The sequence below is a fragment of the Astyanax mexicanus genome, chromosome 3 (genome assembly GCF_023375975.1).
Source record: "Astyanax mexicanus isolate ESR-SI-001 chromosome 3, AstMex3_surface, whole genome shotgun sequence".
Taxonomy (NCBI): Eukaryota; Metazoa; Chordata; class Actinopteri; order Characiformes; family Acestrorhamphidae; genus Astyanax; species Astyanax mexicanus.
In genome coordinates this window covers 39,593,978-39,614,597 of record NC_064410.1, presented here as the reverse complement: position 1 = coordinate 39,614,597, position 20,620 = coordinate 39,593,978, and the positions used below count along the sequence as shown (strand labels likewise).

The 20,620-nt window shown below is 36.9% G+C and overlaps 1 protein-coding gene across 1 annotated transcript; it reads right to left on the bottom strand.

The window, feature by feature from the left end:
* Window positions 1–3,258: 3,258 nt before the first annotated feature.
* marcksl1b (MARCKS-like 1b) lies at window positions 3,259–5,910 on the bottom strand. The gene is made up of 2 exons (XM_007249408.4): window positions 5,613–5,910; window positions 3,259–4,607 (listed from the first exon to the last, which is right to left on the bottom strand). The coding sequence occupies exons 1-2, from the start codon at window positions 5,691–5,693 to the stop codon at window positions 4,044–4,046; spliced, it is 645 nt and encodes a 214-aa protein (XP_007249470.3). The 5' UTR covers window positions 5,694–5,910; the 3' UTR covers window positions 3,259–4,043.
* Window positions 5,911–20,620: the final 14,710 nt, after the last annotated feature.

Here is a 20,620-nt window from a genome sequence, read left to right as displayed (position 1 = left end):
TTATATACATTTATTAATTAATTTATTTTTCTTTTTAGCTGTTCCAATACGGAAATAAGGAAATAAACATGTGTATACGCAAATATGTGTAAATGCAATATATATCCTCATGTCTCTGTATGTGAGCTCATTATGTATGCAAGTCTTTGCTGCATGGATTTGTTAAAGGCAGAGGTCATATTCCATCTGTGTCCAACACAAATGGTCAATGTGTTTGTCTTAAAACGTTGTGATGATGTATGTTAGTACTGTATTTTCTGAAATATCGGAAACATAAATTAGCCATACAAGTAGCCATTATAGATGATTGGTAAATTGTGGCCATGAAGGGATGCACATGGTCAGCAATACTACTTAAATAGATTGTGGCATTTACACGATTGATGCGTATTACCAGGCCCAGAATTGCTCAGTAGACCAAGACACTGACCTGAGGCCTGAGGAATCTGATTTTGAATCTTGGGTTATGCTGCTTAGCCATCAGCATAACTGGCATTGCTCTCACTAGGTGGGTAGATGGCGCTCTTTCCCCTTATGACTCCCATTGTGATGCTGGCCAGATGCTTTAGGGCTGAGGATACAGCACTTTCCATGTTAGAAAAGAGGCGGTGGCTGACTCACCATTTGATTGTGGGGGAGAATTGTAAGTGATGGCAGGTCCTACAAATAAGATGGGCTAAGTTGCTTAGTTTGGGAAAAGAATTGAGTACAAATTAAAAATGCAACTGTCTAGTTTTGGTGAGTTTGTGCCCACTGCAACCTCAGCTTTCTGTTCTGTTTAGACCAAGGTTCAACCTGGTGTAAACTCAGACTACTCTAGCCATTCTTTGCTGACATCTCTCTACAAGCTTAAACCAAGAATTAATAGAATTCTGCGTATTAAAAACAGTCATCATTCTGGGCATTATAGGCCGCACAGTAGTGAAGTTAGATTAGGATGTTCTTATAATAAAAATAAAATGTGTAAATGTTGGATGTTCAGCACAATAGAAAAATATAAACAAAATTTAAACTAAGCAATGGAGCATAATATAAACTAGTTTGTTTAAATGCATTTTAAACAATTTGTGTAAACAAAAAAAATAGGTTATTTATAATACTAAAATAATAGAAATTACTATAATGTGCTGACATAGCAAAGCTTCATTGCATCATGTTAGTACAAAACATGTGGATACATTAATATTTTATATACTTACCTGCCAAACCTGCACAAAGTTAGCATATAGAATATACCATGTAGTATTAATGTCTTGTACATTGACCTAATTGTAAAAGTTAAATATGTAAATAAAACAGTTTTAAAAACTACTTAGAACACTGAAAAAAAAGAATTTGTCATGTGTCCCCACACTCTATCTATAAACTTTACCATGAAATATAATTATTAAAATCCTTCAGCGATGTCCCTTTTTTGTTGCATTGTTGTGTGACTCCAAATCCCATCTATGCTTTAAAAATATGTTTTCATATTTTAGATCCATAAAATAAAAATACACATTGTGTCACTCATTCCTGTTACCGTAACACATTACCCCATCTGAAACATCTGGAACATTTTACAAGTCACATCTACAACAGGAAGTTACATCAGCTGGTTCTTCTGAAGACCATGGGAAGACCAAAATTAAGTTCCCTCATTAGTTTTTCTGTATATTTGATCTTATTGTAACGATGACTGAGGAGGTCAATCCCGACACTCTTTCATGTTACCTAAATTCATTTTTAGATCTTATGTTTATTTTTAAAATACATTTTTTTTTACAATCACTAGAATGTGCTCAATGGCCTCATGCTTTTAGCATAGCCACAATTTAGAAAATTATCTTGTTTTTGCTAATTCTATGTTCAAATCTCTTTCCGATTACTTTAATTCCTGTTACTCAAAACATAAAAAGTAACAGGAATGAGTTCCAGTAACAGGAGTGAGTTCCAGTAACAGGAATGAGTGCCATTAACAGGAGTGATTTTTGTCATAAATATAAATTATATGAACATGCAGTCAACCATTACTTTCTTGAGAGAAAATTAAAGGAATTAGTGGACTTGCTTTTAAACATGCTTTTTAAATGTCACATGAGTTTTGTAACCATCTAAAGTTTAGAAACCTTAGAAACATTAAGTAAAGCTGCATGAGTTTGACCAGTACATGTTTTGAATTGTTAAATACATTTGTTATTGGATTCGAAGTAAAAAAAAAAAAAAAAGATTAAATAAGTTTAATTTGGAACAAGCAAATGGCATCCATTCAGTGGAATAGCCTATGAATACATTATTTTATACGTTATTATTTTATAGATACAGTACACCAGTCTGACACTAGGTGGCGACATATGCCCACATTTGACTCAATACCATAGAACAAAAATATGTTTTGGAATTGAAGGAGCGTTGGAGAGAAGCTTATCAAAATGGAGCGTTAAATGGCTGCATTTTAGAATAGGCATACAGGTCTACAACTGATAAGCATTACGGTATAGTCAATTAATCCTACACCAAGTCTCTGAGTTACCAATAAATAACCCTCCATAACATTTCTAGTGATTTACAACAAACAGCTATTACTGAAAAAAACATGATCAAAATAGAAATTACGTTACACCAATCTGCGACTTGCTGTCGAGTGACGCATTTCATTTGTTTCAGTACAGATACAAAACTATTTTTACTGATGTAGTTTTACATAGAACCATATTTACATTTACGATAAGTAAATTCTACATTCTCACCCTCTGCTCCTTGTTTAGGAATTTGTGACACTAATAAACTGTAAATGAAAACAGCACACGTGATTATAGCTTACATCAGGCTGCTTCTTAACACTACATTTGAGTCTGGCATGTAAATGCCATTAGATCCACTTACAAGGGTCTATAGGCCATTATGGTCTTATATAATTTCTTTGGCCTTCATCAGGCAGTTTACTTCACTGCTATTATGCAATGTTTCTGTATGTAAGGTGTAGAATTCTAGGTGGTAATTTTGATACATATTTGACACCTCACAGTAACATTCAAAACAATCCTGGGCCTGTTATCAACAGGCCACCAACCCTGTAAAACCATTCTAAAATATTGTCAACCGCAACTGGAAGGAAATTGTTTTTAAACCTTATAGCACATTTAAAGCTAATGTGGTTGGTGTTTTGTCTCTACTTATTGATATAGTTTAATAAATAAACATTATGTCAATATGCTTGAAAACCTAGTGCATGTTTTCTACCCCATCAGTGTAAAGAAGGACACTTCTCAGCTTCCATTAGGTAACCAACATTTATTTACCATTATCAACTTTACAATAAAACCAGTAACATCTTTTAACATTAGCAAAATAAAGAACAAAATCAGTCAAATGTATTTACAGAGACAAAAAAGCAGATCAAGGCTCACATTTAACACATAACAACTCTGCTTCTTTTAAAACCTCAAATGTGAACATAGCAAGCTCAAATGTGTTTTTTTTAGCCAAGATGAAAATTAAAATGCGATTTCAAACAAACAAGACAAAGCCTTCTGGATATTTAAAATGGTTCTCTATACACCACAAAATACTTAAATTTGGGTTAAAATATAGGAATGTAGAAAGTTGGCAAGTCTTTTTTTTCTTTTCCGTTTTTTTAACAGTCATTATTATGTGGTGATGTTTATCTTGCACTTCTCTTTTTTTATATTATAGCATCTTTGTGGTGATGGGTTTTGAAAGATGCCTCTTCTTCTTTCCTTCTTTATCCCGCTCTCAAACTCACACTTCTCTCACTCTTGCATTGAAATCCCGGTCCCGAAGTGATTTCAACCTAAATTCAGAGTCCCGGATCTTTGAGCCATTATTAGGGAAGTGAACTAGTGAATCTAGTCTGTCATTTCATATTAATCTTGAAGAAAGTGGCACGAGGAGTCTCTCTTTTTTTCTTTTTTCACATACATGTGTATATATACATATACATATATCCATGTATATATACATATGTATACATATACACATATATATAAATATATATATTTTTTTTCTTGAAAAACAGTTCACAAAGTCCTTGTGAAGTACAATCACTCATTCTGTTCGGATGGTGCGGGTGTGGAGTTGGTCTCCTCTGTGGGTTTTGTGGGCTCAGCAGCAGGTGCGGCGGCAGCAGGGGCAGCCTCTTCCTTGGGGGCGGCTGCGGCGGCCTCTTCGGCCTTGGCCGGGGTTTCCTCTGCTTTGGGGGTCTCGGCTGGGGCGGGGGTCTCCTCCGCCTTGGCCTCCTCCTTCTTCTCCTCCTCTGCAGGCGCTGCAGCGGCCCCGTTCTCCTCGGGCTTCTCCTCTGTGGCCTCCTCTGCCTTAGCTTCCTCCTTCACCTCGGCGTTCTTCTTGCTCTTCTTGCTCAGCGAGAGGCCCTTGAATTTGAAGGAATTCTTCAGGGAGAACTTCTTCTTCTTCTTTTTGGGGGTCTCCTTGGTGGCCTCGCCCTCAGGCTTGGCGGCGTCCCCCTCGGCAGCTGGTGCTGGCTCGATGGCATCTCCCGCGCCGGCCTCAGCCTCCTTGGCTGCCTCGGCCGAGCCGTTGGTGGTGGCGGCTGAATCTCCCTCTGCTTTAGCGGACACGTCACCGTTGGTTTTGACATGGCCGTTCTCCTAAAAGGGGGGAGATAATGATAGTTTAGACCATTTACATTTAAAAATGCATTTTTGCTTCTTTTGATGGATTTACATGAGCTTTCCTATTAGTATTACATAGTTATTACTATTTTTTTGGCAAAATCCTACGTGTAGCCCTTCAATCGTCGACGATTAACTACGCTTGTGGCCAATCACGTACACAATGCAAGTGATGGAGGTGGAGGTGACGCCTTGCAGTACCGCAACCCGCCGACAGGGGGCGACGAGAGCTCACAAATCGGTGGAGACTGGTCGAGACGGCGGCTTTCAGACAAAAGACTGAAGCGGATCGATGCGCGGTGCGTCGTCGACGATCGGTTTAGCGTAAAAAACACGAAAACACGAACACACCCCTCGAGCACGAGCGGAAAATCGCGTGGAACTGGTTTTTATTGTAAAAACATGAATAGTTTGATTCATAACTAGCGCCTATCTGACCAATTACACGTGGATTTAGCCGCTACTGAGCGCAGTGTCTAGACTGGTGTGTCTGGAGAAATTTGGGCTTCGATTATTCGACGCATGAATGAAAAAAAGCTGTAAACTCGGAGCAGGAAAATACAACAAAACCGGTGTTAAACATTAAGGATTAGTTGGTAAAGGAGTTTATCTAGATGATGCTTAAATTACACTGAGGGTGAGCATCCCCTCCTACGCGGCGGTGAACCTTCCCTAACGATAATTATCGATGATAAAACACATCTTAGGCCAACTGTGGATCAGTCAAACACGCCGTGCCTGCGATTAAAAGCCCCGCTACTCTTTATATACAGAAGATTAAATGCCCGAGCGCGATGCAACGGGTGGGTGGGACGGTCGGATGGAGGTTTTTGACTCTCCCGCGTGTGGAGAGGAGGGAGGGGGAGCCTGCTGAGCACCGAAACGCTCCTCAACCAGCCGGAGAGAGCTGCTGCTGTTTTTCTCACAGAAAACCATCGTGGAAGAGGGTTAAACCATATGAACGCATCCACTGGTTCCTACCTGTCCGTTCGTTTTGGCGGCGGACGCCTCGGCGGCTTTGCCCTCCACGGCCACTCCTCCCTTAGATGCCTGGGATCCCATCGTCGCGATCTCTCGGAGAGTTTCGAGCTTTTCACAGAAAGAAAAACCGAATCAGTGAGTCGAGAAGTAAATCCAAAGCCTCGGGCTCGCTGCGCATCCAAAGGAGCGAGGATTTCTCTCTGTTTTTCTGTTTATAAAACTCTGTAGACCTCCTGGTCCTCCTCCACCCTTTCTCTCCGAGTGCTGCTCCACTACTAACAACACCAGTTGAACGGCGCTTCAAGAAAACCCCGGGCTCCGCCCACGGGCGTGGCTCCGCCGCACCGGCCTATCAGGGGGCGCCTCACGCCCTCCCATAGCCCCCCGCCGCGGCCCTCCTCCTCTCCGCTCATTATGTGGGAAAGCAAATGGCATCAGAGCTGCTGGAGACCCAGTGGAGACTGTAGTAGGACCTGTTGAGCTCTGTTGATATTATTGGACGTTTGGAGGAGATATGAGACTCTAGAGCTTAAATAAAGTACAATAAGACCTTAATGGACTCCCAATATACATAAGGACCACAGAATAACACTTTAAATAAGACCTAATAAGTGGAGGACTGAGCTAACTAGCTGAGTAAACAAACTATGCAGCTAGCTAGTTAGCTACTTGGGTCAAAATACATTTATTAAAATTTAAATATTTTTTACTCCAATAAATGTAGAAAAGAGGACCCTTTAGAACTCCACTTAAGAAAAAAAGTACCACAAAATAAAAAATAACCAATACATTAGCAATTTACCATGTTTTTTTTTTTTTTTTTTGTAACTTTTTTATTTCTTAGGCTACATTCACATTACTTTGCTTCCATCAATCCATGCATTCATTTTTTCATCTTCTAAGTGCTTTCTGGTCATCACTGGGCATAACGCATGAATACATTATTTTATACAGGTATTTAACTGTTTAGTTAGTTATGCATTGCAACATAACGAAATATACTTGACATTTTTAGCAGTTTTATTAGAATCTTGGTGCTAATCTTGTTTAATCCATGTAAGTAAGCAAGGATTAAGTAAGTAATAAAGTAGGTAAGTGATAGAGCATGAGATATGTTATAGCTCAAATCTGATTTTTTGTTTTGCTCAATGTGGCTCAGATCTAATTTTTTTCATGGCTGTATGAACGTGCCAATTTTTTTTTCAAATCAGATTTGAGTCACTTTTGCAAAAAACAGGAAAATCAAGCCGCCTGGCCTTTTTTCTCCCCCTCAACCTGAGCATGTACTTCAGATGAGCTGTTTGCTCTTCACTTGAGCAAAAGATTCTCCACATATGAGCTGCTAACGCATCCATTTTCCTTTATAAAGCTACAGGTCGTCTCTCAAATATGACGATTTTTTGTTGTTGGTGAAAAAGGCAAAGTTTTTACACATATCAATGTGCGCATGCGAGGCGTTTTAATGATAGATTCGTTCATATTACACAAAGATACAGGTGACTTTGTGAATATAATATAATATAAACTGTCAAGGTAGCCAAATCTGATTTGAGCAATGTGGTTTGTAATGTAAATCTAGCTTTTGTTAGGATGACAGTCTGGCAAGAGGTAAAGTCTCTAGAGACAAATAAAATATCGAGAGAGAAAAAAAGTTTAATAATGAGTTATTATTATGGTGCTAATGTCCTATTATCATTTTAAGAACAAGACTCTTGTTTAATTATCTCATTTAAGGTGAAAAGACTTTTGGTGTCTTATTGTCACTCTTGTTACACCAGTATTTTAATTGAATGTCATTAATTAGTCTAACATTGATGTCTATTAAATTTATTATAAACACATAGCACTTAAAGCAGTTTCCATTAGGTTTCCAGTAAACAATTGAAGAGGGGCATTAAAGTAAATTGAATATACATCATTTGTTCCATTGATAACATAGTATGAAGCATGATTAATGCTCACATGACAAAAGCCACGTGAAGAACACCATATATCAGCTGTAAGAAATATTTTTCTTAGCCCTGTACTTGAGCGAGAGTGTAATAGAAAAATGTTTTTAACTAGGCCTTTGCCTGAAGAGCTCTAGTTCTCGAGAATGATGCTTAATAACAATAATGTAATGGTAAAAAACGTAGTTTACTTCATGTTAAATGCCCTAAAGTCAATAAAATATTATGTACTTCATAAAACATCCTAAACAATTATGTATTATGTACATTACTCAGCTCTTAGATGGGTGTTTCTGGTATGGAGGGGTTAGAACCCAACACAAGTGGTGCAAACAAGAACAATCAGTAAATTGACAGTGGGGTCATAGAGGTTCAAGGCTTAATGAGGCATGTTGGGGCCAAAGACTTGCATGTCTGGACAGAACTAAGGTCGGGAGTTGAAAAATGTAGTTCTAATGTTATGGCTGAGTGGTGTATGTAAATGCTCTTGTGTCAGGCACATGTTGGTGCTTTCCCTGCTCTGACACACCTACCTGGCAAATAAGAAAGGTGAATCAGGTGAGTCTGAGCAGGGAAATCACCTAACTGTTTTAGACTAGTGTTTTTCTATTTACCTCTGAAGTCAGATGCCAGAGCTGGAAATGATGTAACACCTGAGTTGACTGTGTTTCCAGTAAAACATTCACGTATACAAACATCATGAAAACAGATAAAACTGAGTGTATGACTAATTTAATGGGCTGTTGGGGAGCTATTACATTTATGTTATTCAGGGGCTCTGGTGGTCCAGGGCAGGCTGGGGCACTGCCATGATGATCAGAGGAATGCCAGTTTGAATTCCAGGTTATGCTGCTCGCCATCAGCAGCCAGAGTAAGAGAGGGCACAATTGGCCTTGCTATCTCTGGATGGGTAGATGAGGCTTTCTTCCTACTTCACTCCCAAGGTAATGTTGGTTAGCACAGGTGTCTGTTATCTGTTGTTTTGGAACTGGGCTGTTTCCTCTGAGCACTCTGGTTACCCAGCTACACCAGTGGCAGCTTCACATTTCTAGTTTTGGGGTATTACTAATGATTGGAGAAGTCCTTATGAGAAGCATTCTAACTTGTGGGTAGAAAATGGGAGAAATAAAATGTCATTCAGCAGATGCTTTAATCGAGAGCAGATTTTACACATGTTGGTGAAGGTAGTATTTGGAGCTTTGCTGCCTAAGAACTCACATGAGTAAGCACACCATGCTATACAAATGGTGCAGCTGATTATATTGTATAAGCCTCTATTACAAATGTACTTCATATTCAACAATATGTGTGTATACACAAGTGTCCTTGATTTGCACTTTAGCTATACTCATTTTGCATTATTTTTGCTGTAGCCAGGAATTGAACTGGTTCCATTAAACTACTTTGAATAATCAAATGATTCATTCGGAGCATTACGTGATTTGAATAAAACCAGTTTGGTTGCTTATACATAAGTTTTTATATTGCAACAGTGCATATTGTCATGACTGATTACTTGATTTAAACTGCACTGGCTGCAAAAGCAATGAATGAAACATATCCTGTCATCGGGAAAGTTGAAAATAGTCAACAATTAAATACCCGGGAAAAGGAAGCCCAAAAAGTCCAAGCTTCAATTTCTCCTACAAAACAAATCAACACTATTACTATATATAATTAACTCTGTAGGAGTAAAATGTTCCCTGGCAAATATGTTTATATCTTAATCGCAAAGTTTGTTTGCATATTTTCCAGAAAATGTTTAAATACATTTTTTAAAACCAAGATGTGTCAAATGGTTCTTGAAGTATTGCCACATAAGAATCACTTTTGGATTGATATAGAACCCTGTCTATAATATAAATGCGTGAGTGTGAAGCGTGAGACCTTTAAGGGGATTTTCACACATAAAAAGTCTGGACCAAAGTCCAAACCAAGTTAATTTTTTTCTTACATTGTAAACATTAGATCCAGTTAGTGTCAGTTTCACACTGTAGTTCAGCTAACACACTGAAGAACTCTGCTATATCCTGTCCTATTACAAATGATATGCTACCTGTTCACACATACTGAGAGTAACACGTAACCCTAGAAGTCCTTTGATCCCGTTTCTTATATAAATATGTATTTATCTACAGTGACCAGCATAAAGCAGAAGTTACCACTGTAAACTGTTGCACCGACATATAATGCTTTATGATGCTTGTGGACATAAAGGTGAGTTGCATTTTGGCACAGTAACATAGAACCACGTGGAACTCCATAGTTCCCAATAGTTTTTGCATTGATACAGTAGCTAAACAATTAACCTAGGGTTCAAGAGGAAGTATTCCTGTTATTTTCCTCTGTCTCAAGTTTTCTGAGATATCTCAGTAGGCGTGTTCCAAGGACCATAATTAATAATCTGCCAATTGCAAAAGTAAGCAAAGCAAACACATTACCTACAGTAGGTGGTACTTGAAAATTACATTTGATCATGACTGATACATGTCCTAAAAATTTGAGAACCACTGTTCTAGATTATCTCAACTTCCTGTAATTGGTCTGAAATTCTGAACCGTTCAAAAAAAGTGATTTTACACTGCAGACGAACCGGATCATGATTCAGTTGTTTCAGACTGAGACCAAATTTTGGTCCTTTGCTCCAGACTGTGATTTACGGCACCACTCAGACTTCCCATTATGATTTCCGACCAAACAGAAAAGTCTGAAAATCTGGACCAAAAATCGTTCTTTTCACTAGAATAGAATATGAAAGAATTTGCCTCATGGACAGAATCAAAAGTGGTTCTTCGATGGCTTCAATTGAAGAACCATGGCTTCTTTAGCATCAACTGTAGATAGAGTCTAAATTGTATTTAAAATGTAGCTTAAATCAGTTTTTAGTGAGCACGGAGAAGTATTGATTTGTTCTGTTCACAGGTTTTGACTGGGTCTCTCTCTGTTTCTCTCCCTCCATCCCTCTGTACCTCCTTCTCCATCCCTTGGCCCTCTTTCTCCCTCCCATCCTTGGCCTTGCCAAATGACATAAAGTCTCTACTGTCTTTGGAAGAAGGAGGAATGTGAGGCATGCAGTGCTCATGAAGCCTTTTTTTTAACCTCATTTGCGTCTTGCCTCTTTCTCAGAATGGTTACCACCTCAGGGGGGGTTAGAATGCTTTTGTGTGTGTGTGTGTCAGATGAGGGAATGTCATGCTCGTATATTGAAACAGTCCCTTCTTTTTTATCTTGGGGAGAGAGAGAGGAGAGAGAGAGAGAGAGTTGGGGGTAGACAGTGAAAGAGGAATGGGGGGTGGGGGGGGTGGAGTCTCTTAGTGCCCGGAGCTTTTGTGATGTGGTTTATTTTCTTGATGACGGGTCAGGACACATCATCTCATTCTGTATGCTTCATACCCCCCCCCCCTCCCCACAATCAGCTGGTGTGAAAGGGCCTCATTGTCAGGAGATCAGTCGGAGAGTCAGGGGTGAAAGCAAATAGCTGCAGTGCTCCACAGAGGAGCCAGCATTTCACACGTTCCTCTGCTCCTCCAGAGAGTCCTCATTGTGGTGGTGTTTAATGTCCCTGCAGAGCGGCCTTATCAGAGAGGAGATAACTGCGACCTCAGGCATGAATGTGAATGGGCGTGTTGATGGACTTGTGATGGGACGGCAGCGATGGACAGTGGAGCTGAGGACTGTTATCACACATCTTATCACACACCTTTTCCCCGTCACCACTGTTTGGACCACGGCAGGGAGCGAGACTAGTGGGCGGAGGTGCTGTACGTAAAAGTCTAAGAGGACTTGGGACACAACATACTGGGTAAAATATTGGGTAAAATATTGGGTTAAAAAAATCAACATGAAAACAAATTCCCAGCCATATTATAGTTCCATGGAGAACTCTTCCAAAATACTTCTTAGGCACCTTTCTAACACTCAAAAACACAAAAAAAAAACACTCAAAAAACTCAAAAACCTGGAAATGACCTGGGGTGCTGTACGTGAAAGTGTAGAAGGACTTAGGAAACAACATGTAAAAGTTATACATGCAAAATATTTGAGAACAAATTCCTAGCCATACTGAAGTTCCATGGTGGACCCTTCCTAAATACTCCATGAACATCTTTCTGTCACTCAAAAACACTCAAATGCCTGGGTATTTCTACCAGAAATGTATGGGTTTTAAATCTTATCAGCTTCCGTTCACACTAGGGAAAACAGCAAAAATCACTTTTGGTGTTCTGAAAGGCAAAATAAGTAAGAAGTATACACAAATTTAAGATATTTAATTTATGCAATGGTAAGAAATGGCAAAATGAATAAAAATTTAAGACTAGCACCAAGCAAGAAAAAAAGCCAACGATTCCTATTGTGAAACTCCTAAAACAGCTTGAAAATTGCAGTAATAGTGAAATTGTATTACATAGCTGGAAAACAGATAAGAATGTAAGCTGCAGAAAAATTGTGCTGTTTTCTTTATATGTGGATCCTCATGTAGTTTGTTGGTGGACAAGACAAATTTGAGCAGTGTGATGTTTCAGGTACTGTCGAAATGAACAACAGCACTGACAAGATTCTTAAAAACAGTGTGATTTCAGGGAATAGAAAATGAAAGCAAATGGTCTTATGAGGGAATATTGATTCTGGTGTTAAATATCTGACAGGTCTCAACCAGTCACAGAATGGCAGAATGGCAGAATTTCCTATTTGATACCATTATTTGACGTTTTAAACTCAATTTCAAGCCTTTATGCTTGAACACATATTTTGGACTGGCTTCTGCTTCTGGTGAGAAATAAGGATTAAGAAAAATGAAGGCTGGCAGTCCTGCCTGTTCAGTCATAACACACAGTTCAGTCCTGTTGTCCTCTAAGGCAAGCAATAACACTAGCACAGCATGAGGTTTAGCTGAATTAATGTTGTCTTGTTTTGTGCTTTAAATCAAAAATGGTGTTTTTGCTTAGTAATGGCTTTATAATTTGAATCATTTCAAAGCACATTTGTCCAAAGACATGTGGATCATCTAATTGCCTTCTCTGTTTTTCTTTATTCACCTGTTTATGATATTCTCATAATATTTCAAAGATGACAGCAGAGCAGAGCAATCATATTTTCTTTAGTTTGTTTTCTTTTTATAGATGTTCTGTTAGTTTATGAGTTTAGAGAAGACAATGAAATGCCAAACAAAATAAACTATTAATAAATAATAAAACGTACATGAACATAAATTCTGCTCTTATGTCAATGTCCCTTGCCTAAATCAGTTCTCAAAAAAAGAAAAACACACACTTTTCCCACCCCAATATTTAAATCAAGTCAATGACCATGCCTCCGGGTATTTTAGCTAAGTTTGTATAGTTTAAGACACCTTGTCAAATTATGATAGATTTCATCTCCAGGGCATTTTTTTCATTTGGGATTGTAACACTCACATGATGGAACACTGGTCACTTACCACACGCCTAAACACGTACATGTTTCATTTACATCCTGTCTTTTCAAGACATCTAGAAGTTTCTTGTCATGAAACCACTTTACACCCACTTGACCCTTCCTGAAGGCCTCTTGGAACGTGTCAATGATTGCTCACTTTTCGGCAAAGATCTGTACACGGGCCCCAACTGTTACAAATCTAACATGGCACCGCCGTGGAATCCCTGGTGATGCCATATTCATTCATGGCAAATTGGCCAAGACAACATAATTGGCTGGAAAAAAATTGTGTGGTTCTATTCAGTATGTTAGCATTCTTCTGCAAGCGTGTTTAACTGTCCAGTGACAAGGTAGTGCTTTATATGTCTCCAAAGATTTACTCCAGCTTGATGGAACTGTGTGGCCTAGCTATCAAGTGGAATAAGGACACAACTAAACTGTGTAACAGTAAATATTTTTAGAAAATATAAAAGTTATGTTTTTAATACATTGTTTAGAGGTTTAAACAAATGTTCAGAATCTATATAATAACATATACATGCTTCTTCTTATTCAGATGTCTCATCTCATAAAATGGTGGCTCTTTAAAGATGATTAAACTGAATTATTCTTTACTAAACCAAAAATATATGTATTTTTTTCAGTGAAAAATTACCTAATTTAAGTTTTCTGGCATACAACTACAACAAGATTCTTTGTTGTAGTTGTATGAAGTTCTATCAGCTGTTGAGTAATGACCAGTTTAAAGGATTGTAACTGCTTTATGAAGTCAGTATTCTGGTATATCTCAGTGAATGCTGTATTAATGTATAATGCATTTAAGTAGAGTCATTAAGTGGAGAGAATCTTCTTTAGTCTTTTATCTTCTGTGACCTGAAGTTCAGATGAAAAATTGATAATAGACAGTCTAAACTCGAGCAATCTGTCCAGAGCACATGAGCCGCAGTACATGATTGATTTCACCAGCGATAATGAGTGAAGATGATGTTTTCATGTTAGTTGAACCACATTGGCCCCGGTGTTTATGTGTCTAGTCAGCTGCAGATAGACCATTTCAACTTTTAAACTCTTAAACTCAGCCTCGGCCCTACGAAGCAGAAGTGCAGGGTCATTTGTGTTGTTGACTCATGTAGAGAAAGCTGTTCCAGATAGAGGAACGAGAGTAGGGGAAGGACAGAAAAGAAAAAAAAAAGGTGAGTGGGCCACTACCCCCACAATTTTTGGTTTGTTTTTTTGGGATTGTTTCTAAGAGCATCTTGCCCCCTCTCTGGCTGTGGCCCTGGGGTAGTGAACTGGTTTCAGCGAGGCTCGACGTGGGGCATCTTATCTCTCCCTTTTTTTCTCTTCCCAACGAGAGTCAATGGCTCTTTTTGTTTGGCTGCCCAGATTTCATGCCTGAACACAGAGTGAGATTTATATCCTGAAAAGGCTCTATTGTTCTCTTTTCAGAAAGCCAACTGATGAGCATCACAAGCTGGGGTGAGGGGAGGCTAGCAGGAGAGTGTGAGAGAGAGAGAGTGAGAAAGATAAGTGACTTCAACATGATATTAGTGTATTAATTAACCTCTTTATACTCCAAGGACCTGCGTGTGGGCTGGCATTTCAATTTCTCACTATAGTAACTGATTGACTTACATAGTGTCACTGTGAAGTCAAAAAACCTTCTAAACCTTCAAAATAGCAACTTTCCAGGAGAAGACAAATACCTTCTCAACTTTCACTGGAAGTTAAGTAAAAAAAAAAAAAACAGTTTAATCCAAGTCACTTTGAAGCATTTCTGCCACTGGCAGTAGCTGGCATTATTTCAAAAATGGAATAATGGAATATTAAAAATATGGAAATGCAAGACTTTTGCGTGTTATATGGATAGTTTGATAGTTTTAACAGTAATGGCTAGCAATTATAATATGGGGCAAACTGTAGCAGATTATTTGCAGTTGAACAGGTAAAATCTGTGAATTTTAACCCATACAAAGTGTTAATTGGCCCTGATCTACCCTATCGTTCCACCTTAGGTAGAGGTACAAAATGAAACTACTACTACTTAAGTACTGAGTAACTTATAGAATGGGCAATGCAGCATCCATCAGCCCAGCAACCAAGGTTTGTTGAACTACATTCTTTCTTTTTTCAATAATTTTGATCTGAAATAAAAAAGATAAACCTTTACAGCCAAAGTTTTTTATCAATTACAAAGCAATATTAAAGCTTTCACCAAAGTAACTAAATTAAATTAATCATAAAATCATAAAATCCTACTGTATGCTTTGTAGATGCTATCAACTAATTAGCTTTTATATATTTACACTCTAAATATCTAATAAAATCACCTAAAGGAACTATAATGCCATGTTTAGACATTAGATATAATTTTATATTACGAGTATCTGGATTCTATCCTAATCAAATGTAATCATATGCTTTAACAAATGGTAGACAAACGTGTCTTCAGTGAATCCGATTGAAACTGGATTGCTCTGTGGGATGGGACATGCAAATTAACTATTTGCACATCAATTATTTTTTGTTTCTCTTGTATTGGGATAAGTTTCAGTTGTTGAATTTTAATTGAGGAAACGGATGTGTTTACACTGCTATAACATGGCTCAAATGCATCTCAAACTATGATCGCATCTGTGTTTGCTTTAAATGCATCTTTTGTGCGTTTAAACTTTTTAGCAATGTGCATGTGGTTTGTTTTTTTCCTGGTATAATCCTCATACTCAATACAAATAAAGTGCACAGATATAATCCAAGCCTTCGTCATATTTTTATTTTCTCCAGATTTGTATTGTTTAGTTTTACCTGCTGTAAAACATCTAGAGGGGCTAACTTGAATTAGCTACTAAATATTAGTCATGAAAATTTACTGCAAAGTTACTTCAGATATCGTCGCTCTCCAATGAAAAATAAGTATCTCCAAAATGGCAACTTTAAAGGGAAGAGATAAAATCTTCCTAACTTTCAGTGGAAGTCAATGAAAAAAGAGTTTATTTCAGGTTTATTGGAGAATTCTATTGGTCCATTTATCAATAGAAATACATTTTGACACAATGTAAGAGACAGTTTGTGTGTTCAAATATAGTATATAGTAAACTAAAAATCAACAAAAGTGGAGATATTTGTTTCTCATTGGACAATGATGATGTACAATATGTTTATTAAATGTATTAATAAAGAGTATTAAAATAAACCCAAGAAATGACAAATCCATCCAAAATATTGCTTGAGTATTTTCAGCTGAGTTAAATGTGACTATTTTCTACTCACCTACCTCTTTAAGTTAGTGGTAGTATATTAGCATACTTCATAAAAGCCCATTGAGTCTTAAGATTAAAACCTGAATAATACTGTAGACACATACACATTAACATTTACAGCCACCTCAGGTTTTTCCCCACTTCCACTGAAGTGAACACTTACTTTTCAGCACACAGTGTGAAGAAATTGCTGGAAAATTCCCAAGAATGTAAGTCGGTATGTAATACAGTGGCTGTTACTGTAAACATGTTTATCCAGTACTGTATTGCTCCAGCGGATTTCCGCTTTTCTTTTGTGCTCAGAATTGCTGTCTATTGTTTCCTTAGATCCTGTCAATCCTCATTCCAAATCCCGAATGTGGCCCCACCTCTAATAAATCTCTGATAATGAGTGCTTATTGATCTGTAAGGAAAGCTAAGAACCTTAGCATGCGTCTTAGGCACTGTGAGCATATGGCCAGTGTAACTATCAGCCAGATGTCCAACTTGAACAGGGCTGAGGGGGTGCTTTGACTTTAGCTTTGAGCTTTAGTGTGGAGATGTTGGGGTCAAAAGGTCAAAGGCTCAGGATAGAATGCCAAGCCATATGTGGGCATACACACATTCACCCACACCAATTTAGAGTCACAAAATCACCTGAACTTTGGGAAGCGGATGGAGTCTCTAGAGAAAACCCACACTAACTGGGAGAAGAAGCATGGAGGCTCCACCAAGACAGGGACTTGAACCTGGGACTACAGTTCGAAAAATGTTCTAACATGCTGACCTCAGATCTGTAAATGGCCTCAGCAAGAACCCACCAATTTGACACTGGCAAATAGAGAATGAAGAAAGTGTTTAGACTACATCTCCCTTCATCTTCATATCTAGATATCTCATTTACACAAATGATTCTCTAAAGATTCATGAAAGTATTTTAAAAGACATAAAAGTGTTAATTTAATTTCTTAAATTGGTAACACTTTACAACAAGAATGACAAATAACAATACATAGTAATAAACATGGTTAAATGGTTAAATAACTCAATATCTCAACTAATTATTAAGTGACACTAATTAAGTCATCATTAATCATTGCAAATTTTTATTGTTCATAAATATTGTAAATAATCAATTAATCAACCTTTATTTTCATTCGGGAAAAACATTAAGGGTGACCCTCATTTACAATGTTGTCAAGCATTTACAGCATCAAAGTGATTGAAAACATTTATTAAGAAATTAGAAATAAAAAGGAATAAACGAGTAAAAAATAAACAAGATAAAGAAATACTCATTTTAAATGAACATTTATTATATGTGAATAAAATATATATGTAAAATAGAAATTTCTAAAAGACTTTAAAAAACAAATTGACACACAAAAAGTAAAGAATTTTTATAAAATATAAAATAAATAAAAAGGTAATAGTAAAAGTAAAGTAAAATGATAAAAATAATAAGAAATGATAAAATGAATAACAATGAACTAAGAACAAAATAATCAAAATATAAAACCAATTAAAATAAAAAATAAAAATAAATTAAATCAATAAAAAATTAAATTAATAAGAAAAAGATAAACTAATAAAAAAATAATTTAAAACAGTCATAATAATAGTGAATTAACACATTAGTTAAAACATTTGTAATGATTGTGATTAATAATTCCTTTACTAGTTTCAATTAATCATTAGATGGGACTAATGATACTCTTAATTAATGTACACTTAATTCATGTAAAGTGTTACACTTAAATTGACCGCAAAGAACACAGATGCATACAAAATGTGTACAGAACATTCAACACATATTATCATGTTTTATGTTTTATATTTTATGTTTACCCAGTTGTTTTCATTAAATTAGAAAAAAGTCACTAAATATGAAGTTAAAAAAGGATCATTGCAATCATTTATTTAAAGACATTAAACATTGAATGGGTTCAAATTCACCCCAAAAATGGTAAAAGGGTTAATATTCCTCAATCCGTAGTATTATATGTGTACCAGGCTTACATCATAGAAGGCATTACCTGTCCACTGTCTACAGTGGACAGTGCAGTGGATGCTAATGGTCATGATTGGTGGCATCTGACTAGAATTGTCCACCTGATTTATTGACTCTGGCAAAAAGCACATCCACGTTCCATGCAGAAGCCTCAATATTAATATTTTCAGATAAATACAGTTTCCATTGGACATGGCAAAAGTCACTGGACATGATATAACCTCTAATTGAAGACATTTTTTTAAAGTGTGAGGAACTAATAAATGGATGTTATTCTAATGAACTGTTCCACTGTTCTATCACCCCTCAAAGTGTATTAAGTATATATGTTTTAAAGCATGCTTAACATGGAAAAGTACATACTTTTTAAAATGTAAAATATGTACTTAAATACACACTAAATGTACTATTTTGGAACAACTTTGGCAACTTAAGCATATTTCAGTTGTAACTAAGCTATGTTTAAACACAACATAAAAGTATTAAATTTTGCTTTTGAATGTTTTTTTTGTACAACTTCTGCAAACTTAATTAGATTTAAGTATGTGTTTATTAAAACCCCTTTTTAATACACTTGAAGTTTTTATTGTAAAGTTACTACTTTGCATATTGATGCACATATTGTGTACACCTTAAGGACACTGGAAAACAAATACACTAAAGTGCACTTTAAGCAGTATTTAAAGCCACTATATATGTTTTTTTTCTATCTACACAATGTATAATTTAAATCATATTGCTTAAAAAAACAGAGAAAATATAATTAATACATATTTTTATAAAGTATATGGAATTAATAATGCACTTTTAGTATTCTTCACCTAAATTGAACATTCTTTTAATGCTCTTAAGTATATTTTCTTTTCACATGAGACAGTAAGGAGAATTTGTGTACGATAATGACCTTGACATGGCTGGAATCCACCTCTAATCCCCAGCGTGACGGCCCAGAAATCTCACCTGTAATCACTAACACAGGCCCGGCTGTGTGTTTGCCACCTAGTTTGAGAAGTGCCAGCAGAAGGTGCTTTCCTCAGCAAGGATTCTACTGGGAATCCCAAAGCTGAGTTCATTATCATGTAATTTGATCTAAAGTGTTACTCACTGATGGCTGTGGCTTTCGCTTTCACTTCGTCACTTCACTCACTTCTGCTTTTGCTTTCCCTTATTCGGACACTTCTTCCACGCTGTGCCGGTGAACAGGAGGGGGAATCCCAGGTGGAAAGTTCCTGAGATTCCAAGCGAAATGTCAAATAGCCGAATAACTGAGTAATATGCTGGAATTTCTTAATCTCTGCCGATGTGTCAATTTATTAAGCTACCGAACCGAGTTTCCCCCTAATTTCACACAGGTCATCGTGACCCAGCCACACCTAAGCGAATCAGCTGTTTAAATCTGAAAAATAAGAGGTGGATTTACTTGTCCTCTGTATTCTATTATCTGCCACCTAGCCCTCATTCACCCATCCACTAACGAGCCACACAATGGCCCTCATGCCAGCTCAACTGTGGAGCCTCTGTTCCACAGCTATCTCCAAATGAGAAAAATGGTTTGTTTACTGCAAGGAGGAGAGATATTGCGAATTCAATTAGGACAGCCACTCAAGCTGCCTGGATATGGAGAACAGATGCCTCCCTCTATCCATTTCTCTTTCTCCATCCCTCTCCCACACACCGGCTCTTTCTCTTGCACGCCTCACCTCTACACACAGTGGCCTGTGAGCAGCCATGCATGAGGAAAGACCTTAGCTATGCATCTGAATGTATCAGAGGAAGAGTCAAAAAGTTTCATTTTACTCAGTAAGATTCTGTAGAAAATGTGTTGTAATATTCATAGTAACACACTGATCATTTCCAAGTAATAACAAGTAATTTCCTGTGTTACAAAATCACAATAACTAACTGAACAATTAATAGAACAATTAATGACTGTAAAACTGGAAAGTAACTGACAGCAATAAAACAGTTAATTGCTTTAAAATGTAAAATTACAACAGTTAATTGCTTTAAGATATACAATTACTGTTAGCAATAAAATGTATTAGTTAATTACTGTAACAATTTAAAGTAACTGGCAACAATAAAACAGTTATTTTCTTTCAAATGTAAAATTACAACAGTTATTTGTTCTAAAATGTACAATGACCGTCAGCAATAAAACAGTTATTTACTGTAAAAATATAAAGGTACTGGCAGAAATAAAACAGTTAATTGCTTTAAAATGTAAAATTACAACACTCAATTACTCTTATTGTTAATTGTACAGTGATTGTTAATTAACATGAAATAAACCAATCAGTGTGTCACTTGTCATTCCTCTTAAGAGACAGGTGCACTCTGACTTTGGTGCATTAATATCTTAATAGCACAGTGCTTTTAGGCGTCTCAGCAAAG